Genomic DNA, 15,929 nt, shown 5'->3' on the forward strand with positions numbered 1-15,929 from the left:
TAGGGCATGCTGGAACACCAAGCTGTGTTGGCAGTTAGGAGGGGATGAAAAAGAAAATGGGGGAGAAAAAACCCAGAACGAATTTAAATTGAATTATGTGCTGAATGCCTTTCTTATACCACCTACACAGGCCAATGATAGGCGTGGCAATTTTTTTTTTTACAATTTTGATAGATATTTATGTTTATTTTAAATTGACAAAAATAAAAAAAGCTTAAAGTGTTCACAGTTGTGCAGAATTATGGGTTTTAAGATTTATTTTTATTGATTTTAATTTTCTCGATTGTGGGAAGTTACAGGAGGAGTCAGGTAATTATGTAATGACAGTAGATACTGAGATTCAAGAAGTTCAAGTTTTATAACCATTGACAAATTGTGTTTTAACATCACGTGTCAAAATATACAAAGTAAATAGCCTTAAATCCAAGCAGCATTCTTACTTTGTGTATCTGTACGTTTTTGGATCATCATCTACGGAAATATTTTTTCATCAGTTTGAGTGGTGAAACTGACTGATAAAAATGTAATCCTTCCAACCCTAGATACAGTCCTGCCCACAACCCCTAGTCCCCACCTCGAGACTGGCGTCCCTGCTCTATTGAGCCCTGACTGCTCCCTGCACACTGGAACCCTGCCCTTCCTCCGAGCCCCTGCTGGAGCCGACACTGCCCCATAACACTACATAACTGTCAAATATTATTGTTGTATCAACGCATAAATAATACAGCCAAGGTCCCACCATGCCAGCAGTCCCATATTACTACCCTGGCAAATTCTGCAGTCATTCAAATGCTAACACCTTACCTGTTCATCTTGTTTCTACCAATATTCCTCTATGCAGGCCCAGAATGAAGAAAGGTACTCTTAGAACTACTTTCTGAAATGGTAAAGTCCAACTACCCACTCTCTGGGCTGGTGTAACAGGACAATTTTTGAATAGCTGTCAAAATTGATTTGCGAAGAAACATAAGATTGCAGATGGAAACATGAAGGAGACAAAACACAGCCTCTTTTGTCACTTTACTTATATAATGGGGGTGCTTGGTTGCTCATGACCAGTTTGAGGCTCATGATTACATAAATGTAAATAAATATTACATCAATTGTTTTCCCTCTCAATAAAGAGCATTAAATCTATTTTACACACACGGTTTTTTTAAAAAATAATTATGTTTGTAAAATATGTACACGATTCAACAAGCACCCATACTATTCTGTTGGCACCCTCGTAACACTAAAAAATTAGAACTGCATAAATTTATACATATAAACACATGCACAAAACTATGTTAAAAGATTGTTAAGGCTGCTAAGTCAAGTACTCAAACGTGAGGAAGGAAATACCATAATTAAAGTTGCCCATGCAACCTTAATCCAGCTCCCTTGTGCATATGACATGGTCATTAATTACATGAACACATACCATATTTTCCACAGAATACCTGGCTCATTCAGTACCCAGGACTCACCATACTCAGTGATTGAGCTGCTGTTTTAATATTTTGGTTTATTCCCATTGTTCAGTGTGTGGTCCCAGGCACACCATTCAAACCCTACTTGGAAGACAGTATTATTAATTTCCCCAGTGGCTTTTTTATGGCTGTGACAGGATGACTGCCCCCAGCAAGAAAGGGAGCAGGGTCCAGTGCACCTGGCTAGATTAGCTGATGCCCAATTGGGTATAAAGGAAGGCACCTGGGCCTTATAGAAGGGGAGTCAGCCACAGGTGCTGAGGGATGCTTGCAGACAATGCAGGGAGTAAGGATGTTTCTGCATGGCCCTGAGACAACAGGGGAAATGCAGCAACCAGAAAGGTCTGTGGAGAAGGCCAAACTTCATGCAAGAAGTGCTTGGAGAACTGGAAGATAGGCCCTCAGGGAGGAGGAGCTGCACCCAATTTGGGATTGGGGTGGAAGAACTGAATTGTTACAGAGAGGAGAGGTGGGCTCAACTGAAACTGGGATTGGGATGAAGTCTTTGAAGAGCTGTAGCTCACGAAAGCTCATGCTCAAATAAATTGGTTAGTCTCTAAGGTGCCACAAGTACTCCTTTTCTTTTAACACAATTAATGTTCACCTGTGAAAAAAAGTTTGGTTTGAATGACTTGCCCAAAATCACATCTCTTTCTGCAACACAGTTTACTTTATTCACTACACACCTTCCAATTTCTGCAACAAATGAGGGAGCAGTCCTACAGATTACAGCCTCCTTCACTACACACAGATCTAGCCAATTCATTGAATGAAGCAGGGATCCTGTGGAAAAAAATACTATAGAATCATAGAAACACAGGGCTTGAATGGACCTCAAGAAGTCATCAAGTCCAGCCCCCTGCGCTGATGGATGACCAAGTAAACCCTAGACCATCCTTAATGGGTGTTTAACCTATTCTTAAAAAACCACCAGTGATGGCGATTCTATAACCTTCCTTGGAAGACTATTCCATAGCTTAACTACCCTTATAGTTTGCAAGTTTTTCCTATTATCTAACCTAAATCTCCTTTGCTTTAGATTAAACCCATTACCTCTTCAGTGGACATAGAGAACAATTGATAACAGTCCTCTTTGCAACAGTCTAACATATTTGAAGTGTGTTATCAAGTCCCCCTCAGTCTTCTTTTCTGAAGACTAAATGTGACCAGTTTTTTTAATCTTTCATCATAGGTAAAGATTTCTAAACCTTCTTTCATTTTTGTTGCTCTCCTCTGGACTCTCTCCAAATTGTCCATATATTTCATAAACTGTGGCACCCAGAACTGGGCATAGCTGAGGCCTCATCATGGAAATAAATACTGTATTGTAACGTATATGCACAAGGGGGCAATCTTAATTCTGGCATTTTTTCACTTTTAAGTGCTTGACTTTGCAACTAGGGCTGTCAATCGCAGTTAATTCAACCAATTAACACAAAACAAATTAACTAGATTTTTAAAAAGTTGCTATTAATCAGTTTTAATCGCACTGTTAAACAATAGAATACCAATTGCCATTTTTAATTAATATTTTGGATGTTTTTCTATATTTTCAAAATATATTAATTTCAATTACAACACAGAATACAAAGCGTACAGTGCTCACTTTATATTACAACAGTGCCATGCAAATGCATGTTCTCACTTTCAGGTGACATTGTAAATAAGAAGCGGGCAGCATTATCACTTGTAAATGTAAACAAACTTGTTTGTCTTAGCAACTGGCTGACCAAGCAGTATGACTGAGTGGACTTGTATGCTCTAAAGTTTTACATTGTTTTGTTTTTGAGTGCAGTTATGTAAAAATAATAACCCTACATTTGTAAGTAGCACTTTCATGATAAAGAGACTGCACTACAGTACTTGCATAAGGTGAATTAAAAAAACCTATTTCTTTATCTTTTTTATAGTGCAAATATTTGTAATAAAAATAAAGTGAGCACTCTACACTTTGTATTCTGTGTTGTAATTGAAATCAATATATTTGAAAAAGTAGAACTACATGCAAAAATATTTATAATACATTTCAATTGGTATTCTATTATTATTTAACAGTCCAATTAAAACTGCGATTAATTGCAATTTTTTAAATCTCGCGATTATTTTTTAAAATTGTCTGAAAGCCCTAAATATTTTTGTGTGCAATGTCTTAGGTTTTTAAAAAAGAAAAACGGAAAAAACCAAAATTCTATCAGGTGGCATAATACTGACACAGGTTACCTGCAGGGCCACACAAGCTAATAGAGTTTTCAAAGGGAGGATGCTCAGAGGGCTGCTCTCCCATCTATCTTACAGCTGCTCCAAATGGCCAGTGAATAGGAATATTTGAAGCCCACCTTCCCAGCTGCTGTGGCTAATGGTCTGAAGGGTTTCTGGGGCTATCCTTTCTTCTTCTCCCTTTCTCTTTCATTCTCTCTCTGTAAAATGAATGACTACCCTAGCTCAAGTTTAAAAAAAAAACAACACACACGAGTGTGGTCTTTCCTACTTTCATTCCTCTTCCACTAATATACCTGACTTGTTCTCTTTCCTTCATTCAAGCCAGACCCCATATTTAGCTCCACCATAAACTATACCTCATATTTAGCTCCACCACTGCATTTTCTCCTCTCCCAGAGTAGGGAAGGGAGCAAGAAAGAATGTGGAGCAGTGAAATGAATGAGAGTCAATCAATAAAGATGTAAACCGAACTAGGGAGGAGATACAAGATGACAGTGAAAAGACAGCTTGTTGGTTTTAAAATTTGATCTCAGGGAGTCTTTGGTGTCATATAAAGAGAAAAGAAATTAAAAATGAACACTGTGTCAAACCTTAATATTTACTGTATGTGGGAAGAAGAAGAGAGGGCAGCATAAATTAATGTATTGGGGGCGAGCTGCCACCCTGATAAGTTTGACTGTTCAAAAGCCTTTTGTTGCTTTAAAATCTCAGATAACACAGTTTGGGAGGTGTATGGCTTGAGGCACAGCTGTATTTCAGCCAGATTAGTAGGTTTAAACTTTGGGCCAGTAATGTTTGGTAAATTTTTCAAGCTTTCAAATGTACCAATAAGCCATTCCCTCTAGCACAGTGTAAAGCATCCATTACTATTCTGTGTACCTTCTTTCATTTTCTCCAGAAACAAGCAGAATTAGATGTTTCTGCCAAACATCTTCCATTTTCAAACCCTTCCCAATTGATATACCTGAGAATTTTCCCTCCTTCTTGATACTTTGTGGAAGTCAGAAGAGCTAGGATACAGTGAAGGATGTTTAGTCTGCCCTGTGTAGTGCTGCTCTCTGCTTTTCAAAGCTACAGAGGGCAATTAATAGGACTCACGTTTTTATGTTTAAAGTAAATCATTAATCCTCACAGCCCCACTGTGAGGTTGATAAGCATTATTCTCATTTATAGACAGTAGAAACAGAAGTAGGGAGGGGTTTAAGTGACTTATCCAAGGTCATATAGCAAGTCAACGTGAGAACCAAGACTCCAGCCTCAAAGTACCCCCTGCATACAAGTTCTTCAACCATACTCCACATGCAATACACTATCACCACTGGCTAAGGCACAAAAACCAACAGTAGAGAAGAAACTGGTCTGCTATTATTCTATCAACTCCTTCATCCTGTATAACAGATGCTCCTATTTCTGACAGCTGCACATGTGATGCATGTCTTGCTGCTTGAGGCTGTTGCAGTACTAACTCCTCTTGCCCAAATTTCCTCCCCAAAGCTTATCCAATTCATGTAACTTGGAGTCAGTGGTTGATGTTTGTTGGGTCAGCAAATGACACCATCAGCAAACAGGTTTCAGAGCAGCAGCCATGTTAGTCTGTATTCGCAAAAAGAAAAGGAGTACTTGTGGCACCTTAGAGACTACAAATTTATTTGAGCATAAGCTTTCGTGAGCTACAGCTCACTTCATCGGATGCTTGCAGTGGAAAATACAGTGGGGAGATTTTATATACGCAGAGAACATGAAACAATGGGTATTACCATACACACTGTAATGAGAGTGATCAGGTAGGGTGCTATTACCAGTAGGAGAGGAAAAAAAAAACTTTTGTAGTGATAATCAAGGTGGGCCATTTCCAGCAGTTGACAAGAACGTGTGAGGAAAAGTGTGTGTGGGGGGGGGAGGGAATAAACATGGGGAAATAGTTTTACTTTGTGTAATGACACATCCACTCCCAGTCTTTATTCAAGCCTAAGTTAATGGTATCCACTTTGCAAATTAATTCCAATTCAGCAGTCTCTTGTTGGAGTCTGTTTTTGAAGAAGTTTTTTTTGTTGAAGAATTGCCATCAGCAAACAGCATTCCAATTTTGTAATAAGTAAGATGGCAATGGGTGGGGGAGGGTAAGCACCTTTGAGGTGGACAAAGAGGTCAAGATTTTCAAAAGTGACTAATGAGCCTGGATGCTTAACATAAGGCACCTAAATGGGCAGTTTTCAGAGGGTGGGCGCTGAGCACTTTCTGAAGATCAGGCCTTTAAAGTGTTTCAAGCTGGCCACCCCAAGATTATTAGTCAATTTTTGAAAATTTAGGCAATATGTGCATTCTCCCCGTTCTACACACAGGAAAACACATTCAGAGATCAAGTGATTCAGCTGAGGAGCATCGTAGCCTAGTAAGTTAGACTAGAAATCAGGAGACCTGGGTTTGACTTGCCCATGTAACTATGGGCAAGTAATTTTAATCTTTCAGCCACAGTTTCCCCATCTGTTATGGGGTAACGATATTCAACAGGGTGTTTTGAGGCTCATCTAAATAAACTAAGCTTAAAATGTTATGGCAAGTGTGACACATGGCTAAAAGGGTTAAATATCCTGCAAAATAAATAACCCTTAAAAGACGTGGGGAGATGTTTGTTTTTCTGTAATTACAAATATAGGAGTAGGGTCAACAATGCAATCAACAGTCCCTGTCTACGCTGCATTCTGATAATTCAGAGGTCAAAAGAAGATCCTAACATTTAAATGAATTGTAAACATGGGATATCTTGGTATTCATCTCTCTTTGAAAATGTACTGTGAATGGTGGAGGAACAAGCAAATGGCCTTATGCTAATTCTTATAGTTAAGTACTAGCTATGGACCTCCTTCAAAGTCATCCTAATTACCTTTTGTTCCCTGAGGAACTCCAACTTGTCAAAAGACATGAAATTGTATAAAAGATCCTTGGATCCTGATTCTGTCATCTCAGATCTGCTTAGGCTACATCAGGGGAAGTCTGAGTCACAAGACTGAGGTCCCAGTTATGCTGGTATGCCCTGAATATGATATTTGGACATTGGACTATAAACTACGAACTATTTCTGAAAGAACTCTTTGCAACTACAAAGCTCACCATCTCAGCTATGAATCTGCACCTAAATGAATTGAACTCATGTCTGTATGTACATTGATCTTTTAACCATCTTTTAACCTCTTGTTTTTTAATAATTTTAATTTAGTTAATAAGAATTGGCTGTAGCGTGTATTTGGGTAAGATCTGAAACATTCATTAACCTGAGAGGTAATGTGTCCAATCCTTTGGGATTGGTAAAACCTTTTCTTTTACGCGATGAAATAAGATTTACAGAAACTTTCATCATATTTGATGTGGGTTCCTGGATGGAGGCCTGAGGCTGGATTACTTTAAGGGAACTGTGTCTCGACTTCTGAGTAAGCAGTAAGGTAAAAAGAAGCTGTTTTATGCTAGCTTGGTAAATCTAAGTTTTGGAATATCCACCAGCTTTTTAGGGTTTGGCTGCCCCATTTTTTGCAATGCACCCTAATTGAGTTACCATAGCCGGGCCCCACTAGGACCACAGTCACAGCAAGTCTGCAGAAACATTTAGCACTGTGGTCACTTCTACAGACTACACAGTTACCAAGAAAACACGACCATTATCTCCATCATTCTTGCTTTTGTTTGGTTTAAGAAGCTGGGATCCATTGACTGCAGATTAATAAAATACACATCTGTGTGCCTTACCAACTCTGCCTGGCTCTGATGAAAGCCTTATAGCGCTCAGTGTGCTACACAGAGTTGATACTTACTTCTGCCCAGTTCACAGGGTTGGGTATGAATACCTAAGCAATGTGTGTGGGTAAGAACACCATGCATAAATTGTTTTTAATATCTAAATTTCTCCATGAAAACTTTTCAACAAATGCACAAATTCAAAACAAGACAGATTAGAACAGATTGGGCGTTCCTTGGCAAAACCATTTTGCAATTATGAGACAAAACAATTAGGAACATGTTTAAGAAACTAAGTCACCACTATTTTTTCAAATTTGTATCTTCCAAACAACTTGTCTGCACGGCCTCAACCTTCAGAAAAATTCTACTCTGGCATAAAATCATACATGTGAAATTTTAGGTGAAAAGATTTAGGGCACATTCATTCTTAGTTACAGAGGCTGCAGTCTTAACAAGTAAAGGCGTAACAACTGGGTAAGAATACTCACTACACCTTGCTAACTTCAATTCAACTTTGCTCAATTAGGTACTAAGGTAGGTTGTTACATTTACACTATAAGTTCTACAGTAATAAGTCTAAAGTTCACATTTTAATTGCAGAATATCAACTTTATAGCTCAGCCTTCCAAACTTTGTTAATCTTTTGCACATAATAAAATATATATATAAAAAAAAGATGCTGAAAGCCAGTTTCAAGTCAACTTTCCACGTTAAAAAGTAAGAGCTTCAGACTTACCTGTAACATACCAACTATTTCCACTTTATTAAAAAAAATGAAAGAGTGAAGTGTTGACAGCATATTTTCTTCAAACACTGAGGGAGTGGGTAGAACCATATCTTGGATATACTGTACTCTGTATGTTTGATGAATTTTTTGCTTCAGCTCTGGATCAGATATAGGAATCACCTCTTTAAATTTTGCTGTTTTTGTCAGAAATTCCCTGTGTTTCCGTGACGGCGATAAAGAAGGATCATATTCTAGGCATCCAATTACGTCCATTATACATTCCTCAGAAAACATTACTTCAAAAAGTGCAGTTCTGTTCAAAAGGAAGATTCCCTTGATAATTTCATACAAGTGGTGTAGTCCTTCAAGGTTCTCCAAGTCCTCACACACATGAAAAATTTCTAAGAGCTTTTTAATATAGCCCTCATTTTCCAATGCTAGTGCGAGTTTTTCACGACGCAGTGGGGAAGGCAGTGAAGATGCCACAAGTTCCGCAATTTCCTCTAGCCGATTCAATTCACAAGATGGCAATTCTAGACCTGGTGATGACATATCATCAAAACGTTCCTCCTCAGATTCATCTACAAGGTCCTGAGTAATATCCACTGAAGGATCTTTTCCTTGAACCTATTGCAATGAGACATTTTTTGTAAGTAAATTTTGTAAAATTTCTACTGGCAATTTAAAAAAAAAAAAAATTTCTAAAGATGTGCATTTCCAGTAAGTGACAGAGGGTGAAGGAAAACAGCAAAAAGCCACACTACACTCCTTGATAGTACAAAGACTTCTAATCATATTTTTATTAAAAGCATGATCTGGAATGTCAATTATTCTACAGTAACTCCTCACTTAAAGTGTCCCGGATAAAGTTGTCTCATTGTTACGTTGCTGATCAATTAGGGAACATGCTCGTTTAAAGTTGTGCAATGATCCCTTATAACGTTGCTTGGCAGCCACCTGATTTGTCCATTGCTTGCAGGAAGAGCAAGCCATTGGAGCTAGCTGGTAGGGGCTTGGCACCAGGATGGACCGGCAGCCCGCAATCAGCGCCCCGCTCCCCTAAGTTCCCTGTGCAGCAGCTGCCCAGCAGGCTACCAATTGCCAGTAGTTCAGCCATCCCTTCCCCGACTGCCATGTGCTGCTCCTGCTCTCTGCCTTGGAACTACTCCTGGGAGCCTCCTGCTTGCTGTGCAGGGGATAGGGGGAAAGAGGTGGACTAATGTCAGGGTGTCCCCTTCCTCCTACTCCTGCCCCCCACTTACCCCTTCTCCATATAGAGCAGGGGGGAGACACAACAGGACTCAGGACTGAGAGAGCTAGCCGCAGCTGCTGTCTCAACTTCCTGATCTTTTTAAAGACAATGTACTTAGAATGTGGTGTCAGCGTATTTAAAGGGGCAATGCACATCTCTCTCTCTCCCACACACAGAGTGTGTCTCTCTGTCTGCCATGCTGTCTCCCCTCCCTCCATTCCTGCTACCTTGTACAGTGTGAGGCTACATTAACCCTTGAGGGCTCAGCCAAATGCTAGATCATTTAGCACTACAGCATTCCCTGGGAAATATCCCATCCTCTAACTTCACTACCTCAACCAAGCTTCACAATCATCAGTATTAATTTGTTTAAAACTTACACTGTCTCTCTGTGTGTGTGTGTAGTTTTTTGTCTGGTGAAAAAAATTTCCCTGGAACCTAACCCTCCCATTTACATTAATTCTTATGGGGAAACTGGATTCGCTTAACATCGTTTTGCTTAAAGTAGCATTTCTCAGGAACATAACTACAACGTTAAGCAAGGAGTTACTGTACTTCCTGGAGCCAAAAATAAATGCATGAATAAGAGTTTGCCATTTAAATACAATGCAATTCAGGTTCTGATGTGCTTTTGAATCCTGGCATAAAAGGCACAGTATGGGACACTGAACACCTTCATTAATATACGATTTTGAAACGGAGTAATATTCTGGACTAGATATTTAATTGTATTAGTTTGTATAAAGCTGAATACTTAAATGTCAGGAAACTGGAAATACAGGGAATAGAGAAATAGCAGAATTTTCTGAATACTTCAGGCAAAAAGGAAGACATTATTATCATCAGCAGCAGCACTTCTCAGGTGCCCATCACGAGAGCTTGAAAAGTCCCCTTGCCCAAGGTGAATAAGAAGTGTTCCTAGGTGAACAACACATCTGCAGAATCTAAACTTTCAATTAAAAATATTTTTTCTAACACTTATGATTTTGAATATAAGGTTCTAACGCAAATAGATATTAAACTGATGCAGCGCAATCTTCTTAAGTTTATATACAACTTGTTCAACTACCTCTGCTGCTGATCAGAACTTTCCATGAGCTACACCAGAATGAACTGACCGGAGTCTTGTCAGTGTTTATTGGTATTTCTTACATATGTGGGTAGTAGTGAAAATGACAAGAATCAAGTCAGTTTTGTTCTGCTGCAGTTTGGGAAAACTGAACATCAGCAGAGACAGGCACTGGTGCTATTCACTGAGAAAGAGGACTCAAAAATGAAGGTTGTTTCCAATACTCTGCCCTTTGTTCAATATATCTGCAGTAGCCAAAAAACCTGAGGGAATGGAAGAGGTTGACACTCTCACCCCATTGACGCAGCCAGGAGGCTAGTGGAGATATATAACCAACACCTCATTCTTGCAGCAGCCAGAAAGAAGGCTATGGAAGAATAATGAGGACACTTCTCCATCCTCATAGCAACCAAAGAAGGCTGGGGGAAGGAGAGAGAGACTCAAAGGCTTCAAATTTGGATGCCCTCCAGCCACAGGTGGATATAAAAGGTGGGGCCTCAAAACACAGTCCAAGGTCAACAACCTGGCAAGAACACTAGCACATTCAATTTTCCCAAAGCTGGAAATGATTGACTTTTCACCTGGGTATTCCCTAGGAACAGTGGGTGCCACCCTATCTTTTGAAACTGTCTATAGCTAACAGTTTTAATCCTCTGGCAATATTTCCGATCGTGGGTTCATGCGTGGGAGAGCTCAATGGGCTAAAATAGAAAAAATGAGATGTATGAAGACATTGATCTATGGAGAGAAGTGGAAGGACAAAATATACAGGACAGAAGGAGAGGAGGGGAGGAGAGAAAGAAGAGAGACAGATAAAGGGGTGGTGGGAGAGATAAGGGGGCAGAGAGAAAGAAAAGGGAAGCAGAGATGGAAGAAGCGACACCCCATGGTTTATTACAGAAAAGAAAAAGAACGAAGTGAAGCTAGGAAGGAGAGAAAGTAACATCAAGCAAACGAGACATTAGTAATAATATTCAGTGAATTTATTTGGGTGGTATTCAAACATCTACATAGCTGGCCAAATGCTATTAACACTGTGGAATACAGCAGATACATGCAGTCAATATATTTTCTGTTATTCAACCAGCCCTAGTAAAATATATTAAAAATTGTATTAAATAGAAAGTTGATTGACGTCACAATTAAAATGCAGTGTACGATGAACAGTTTAACTACTTTAAATTGAAAAGGTCAGAACTTTTGGGGGAGAATATAGAGGTACAGATCTGACTCCCAACCTAAAAATGTCAAATAAATCTTTCAACCCCTGCCAGTCACCACAGGGACTCCATCACACACATGCAGAAGAATAATCCACTCAAGTAAATTAACCAAGTTCCCCTCTCTCTGGTACAGCAGAAAGGCAACTGAAACAGGAGGGTACGAGAGAGAAGGAAGAGAAAGGCACAGATAAGAAAAAATTATATGAAGAACAGGGAATTAGGAGGGAAAACAGACTAGCATTAAGAAACCTACAAAAATGGAAAAGATAACAGGTAGATTAAATCAAATACAATCTCTATTCTACAGTCACTTCTAATGTTGAAGTGCAGTTTGAAACTATCTCCCACCTTAAAAAAAATGAAGTAATTAGTAACTAACGAAATCATTGTTATGAAACCTCATAGAAGTGTACGATTGGAAGGGACCTTAAGAGTCATCCATCCAGTCCAGTCCCCTGTACTCAAGGCAGGGCTAAGTAAAACTTGACACAGACCTATGTTTGTCTAAACTTTTTCATGAACCTGTACTTTGTGCAAACTTTCCTTAGGGAAAGTGTGGGTGAATCTCAAAGATACTTTTAATATATTTGAAAGCTCTCCTCAAAACTGTAACTGCTAAGCTTAGCACCAGACTTTATGGGGAAAGCAGCAGTTTCTCAATTACCAAATATGTAATTTTTTTCCCTCTGTATTTTTACTTACAAGTACTATGCTTAATCTTATTGTTAAAACAGTCCATAAAAATCAAAGGCATAACATTGCAACATCCAGATAATCTTCCATTTTTCAAACATACCTGACATATTTTTTCCCATATTTCATCACATCCTGCTTTTTCTTGAAAGCTAAGTGCCAAGTCATAATTTTCAGCTTCAGACCACACAATCAAAGTGTCCTTGAAAGAGATGGAGTTATATTTTAGCTATCACAGGTTTTAAAAAATGTTTTAAAAAAGAGTGATCTATCAGTTAATTTAACAAGGCAAATGTGAAACCAAAAACCAGAAGGACAGTATAACAATACATATTCAATCATCATATTTTAAAGTTATGTTTGAAGCTTCTAGGATCTTGAAATAGTCACATTTTATACAAACCAAAATAAACTAAGTCAAAGAATAATACTGAAAACTGTTTTAATCTTACTTTATGCAACTAAAAATTATATTTGAATAATGTATATACCATTCTTTAGCTTCAGGATGTAATTATTCTCCTTCCGTCCCTAATAAAAAATGCTAACAAGTACAATACATCAGTTATATTAACTAGACTTCCATGGGACTAATGACGGTGCATAAAATTACACACATGCATAAGTCGTGTGCAGGATCAGGGTCACAGTGAGCTTCCAGACCTGTTATGCCCCAGAAAGCGTTATGCTGATGCAGTGTCTAAGTACCACGGAGATGTATTTCTAAAAATGCCTATAAATTTGAAACTATGACAAAGCTATTGATAAGCATGGAGCTAATTTATTGGGTGTATGAATGTCTTTTCTACCATTATACTCAACTGTATGCCCTCCCCACCTTTATTTTAAATCTGAAAGGATATAACATTTACCAGTTTGCTAGACCACAAAACTTGGTTAAAATGGCACCAAGTTGTGCTTGTCTCTTACTGAGCCTGTGATCATGTCCAAGTGTTGCCCTGTCGTTTCTGAAGCTAAATCAGCATAGTATATGCAGGGGTATTAAACAGGCATAGAAGCTGATAATCTGGTGTACCTTTTCAAACAAAGGTATCAATTCTCTCTCTGAGCAGGGCTATGAGGAAACATATTGCTAAAATTAACAGACTGCTAATTCCCTTTACATGCATCTCGGTATAATCTACTTTATTTAAGTAGTGCATTCAAGTTTAGTTTGCAGTGTTTAGTTTGCTGCTGTGTTGGTCCCAGGATATGAGAGTGACGAGGAAGGTGAGGAAATATCTTTTACTGAACCAAATTTTGATCATGGAAGGGACTAGCTTTTGAGCTTCACAGAGCTCTTTCTCAGGTCTGGAGAAAGTAACCAGAGTGTTATTTAGGAACTTCTTTTTCTCTTCTTGTACCGTTTAAAAGAAATATGAATTAGAGTTATACAGCTGGCCTGATAAAAGACCACCTTTTGTAGTCAAATGCAAAAATATACACTCACTCATTGGATATATAAAAAATTAAAACATCAGAAACTCTTTTCTGATCAAATTCAACATTTAAATCTGAAGCATGCTATACAACAGAAGACCTATGCTACATTATGCATAACCTTGTTTAGTTTACTACTCTCATTTTTAAAGGAGTTCATTTTAAATTTGTCATAGTGAGAGGTTACAAGAGACTTACATAATTAAACATTTCATATGTCAAGTGGGTTTTTGTTTACTTCAACAAGCATTAAATGGATAACAACCATAAAAGGGAAAGTGAGCATTTTTATTTTAAAGTGAACTTGCCAGAAAAATATCTTCATTTTTGCCTCTACCCATTACCCAATCCCCAACGCTTAAAAAAAATAATAAACTAGTCAAATAGCACAGCACTACTATCCTGCTCCACTGTGAGCAAGTCAATCAAGAAAGTAATATCCTTTTGCCATTACCAGAGCACCTATTCAGCTTCAAATATACCATTGAGTTTATCTTGCAAACGGCAGTTTACCTTTTCTTTTTCCAAAGGGTTGGGGAAGAGGTGGTGGACAGAAGGAAGAGATTTAGCAAGCCACCTCCAAAATACAAAAGGAAAAAAGTTGCAATGAATGATGTATCCTCATGCGAGACAGATTACAGTGCAAATGCGTTGGTGGTAAATTAGCAGCACATGGTGCTGCTGTCACCTAATGAGGAAGGAAAATACACTGCCTATAATTTTTAGGAGGGCGGGGGGGAAAAAAAGACAGTAGGAAAGAAAACTGAAGATCACTGAAATAATGACATAAGAACCAGATATCAAATTGATGTTTCTTCAGCACAGTTTCTTATTTTACCACCACCTAACTGAAAACTGCAGTTACTCTATGAATCTGTATCAAATTCTAGCACTACCTATACTGAAACTTCTGTCAATAATAAATAGCAATAGCACCCACAGACCCCAATCAGAATCAGGTCCCCATTGTGCCAGGCCCTGTGTTTATTTAAAAGATTAATTTCACTTTAAATAGTAATGCTAACTTGATATAGACTAGTACAATAGATAAAATTCTCATTTAATTGGGTGCGGTTGGATTGCTGGACAAACCATTTCAAAGCAGAAAGAAGTCAATAGGTAAGATGCATTTTTCCCCTCTGTCAAAGACATGACCATCAAGACTAATAGGGAAGTTACTCATAACAAGAAGGAAAGATACAAGAAGGTCAAACATAATCATTCATATAATAGTTTAACACAGTGGTTCTCAAGCTTTTTTCATTTGCGGACCTCTAAAAATTTCAAAACGAGGTACAGACCCCTTTGGAAATCTCAGAAAATCTGCAGACCCCTCAGGGGTCCACTGACCACAGGTTGAGAACCACTGGTTTAAACACAATTACTTCTGTTGAACAACATCAGCTACTGCTTTTCAAATAAGGTCAAGCAATATCCTTTCTATCTTTTCCTAATATGGAGTTTACTTAGCATTCTACTTTTTGAAAATATTAACTAAAGAAATTACTAGCAAAAATACTTTGGATAAGTGAACATCCTTTAATAGCTTTCAAGGTTGCTTTAAGTTCATAAAAGCAACATTCCATTTATCATACTAGTGTTTCCAAACTTTGTTAGAGCTACTTATCTTACTGCCTTCAACTCTTGTCACATATATATTACAAATGCATATATAGTCTTCTCATAATAAGTCTAGAATAAGCCACTATGCTGTTATGCTCCTAAGTGCTTTGGAATTAGACTATTCGTGGTTTCTAAATGGCAAATGAATTTACAAAAAAGTGCTTACCTACCTTTCATAACTGTTGTTCTTCAAGATGTGTTGCTTATGTCCATTGTAAGTAGCTGTGTGTGAGCCGCATGCACAATTGGAAGATTTTTCCCCTAGCGGTGCCTGTCGGGTCAGCTGTGGAGCCCTCTGGAGTGGCGCACTTATGGCAGTGAGTATAGGTCCCTGCCGACCCGCCACCTCTTCAGTTCCTTCTTACCGGATACTCCGACGGAGGGGAGGTGGGTGGGTCCTGGAATGGACATGAGCAACATATTTCGAAGAACAACAGGTATGAAAAGTGGTTACACTTTTTCTTCTTCAAGTGATTGC

At 38.5% G+C, this 15,929-nt stretch overlaps 1 protein-coding gene across 5 annotated transcripts in view; it reads right to left on the reverse strand.

The window, feature by feature from the left end:
* Positions 1-15,929, reverse strand: part of PPP4R3A (protein phosphatase 4 regulatory subunit 3A) — a 72,767-nt gene that overhangs the window by 31,901 nt on the left and 24,937 nt on the right. For 4 of the 5 annotated variants that reach the window (XM_073349444.1, XM_073349441.1, XM_073349440.1 and 1 more), the window contains exons 3-4: positions 12,492-12,590; positions 8,161-8,778 (exon numbers count right to left, since the gene is read on the reverse strand). In XM_073349444.1, the coding sequence (XP_073205545.1) occupies positions 8,161-8,778; positions 12,492-12,590 (717 nt within the window). The remainder of the gene's footprint in view (positions 1-8,160; positions 8,779-12,491; positions 12,591-15,929) is intronic. The other variant, XM_073349442.1, reaches the window with a different exon arrangement.

The sequence above is a fragment of the Lepidochelys kempii genome, chromosome 6, assembly GCF_965140265.1.
Source record: "Lepidochelys kempii isolate rLepKem1 chromosome 6, rLepKem1.hap2, whole genome shotgun sequence".
Lineage (NCBI taxonomy): Eukaryota > Metazoa > Chordata > Testudines > Cheloniidae > Lepidochelys > Lepidochelys kempii.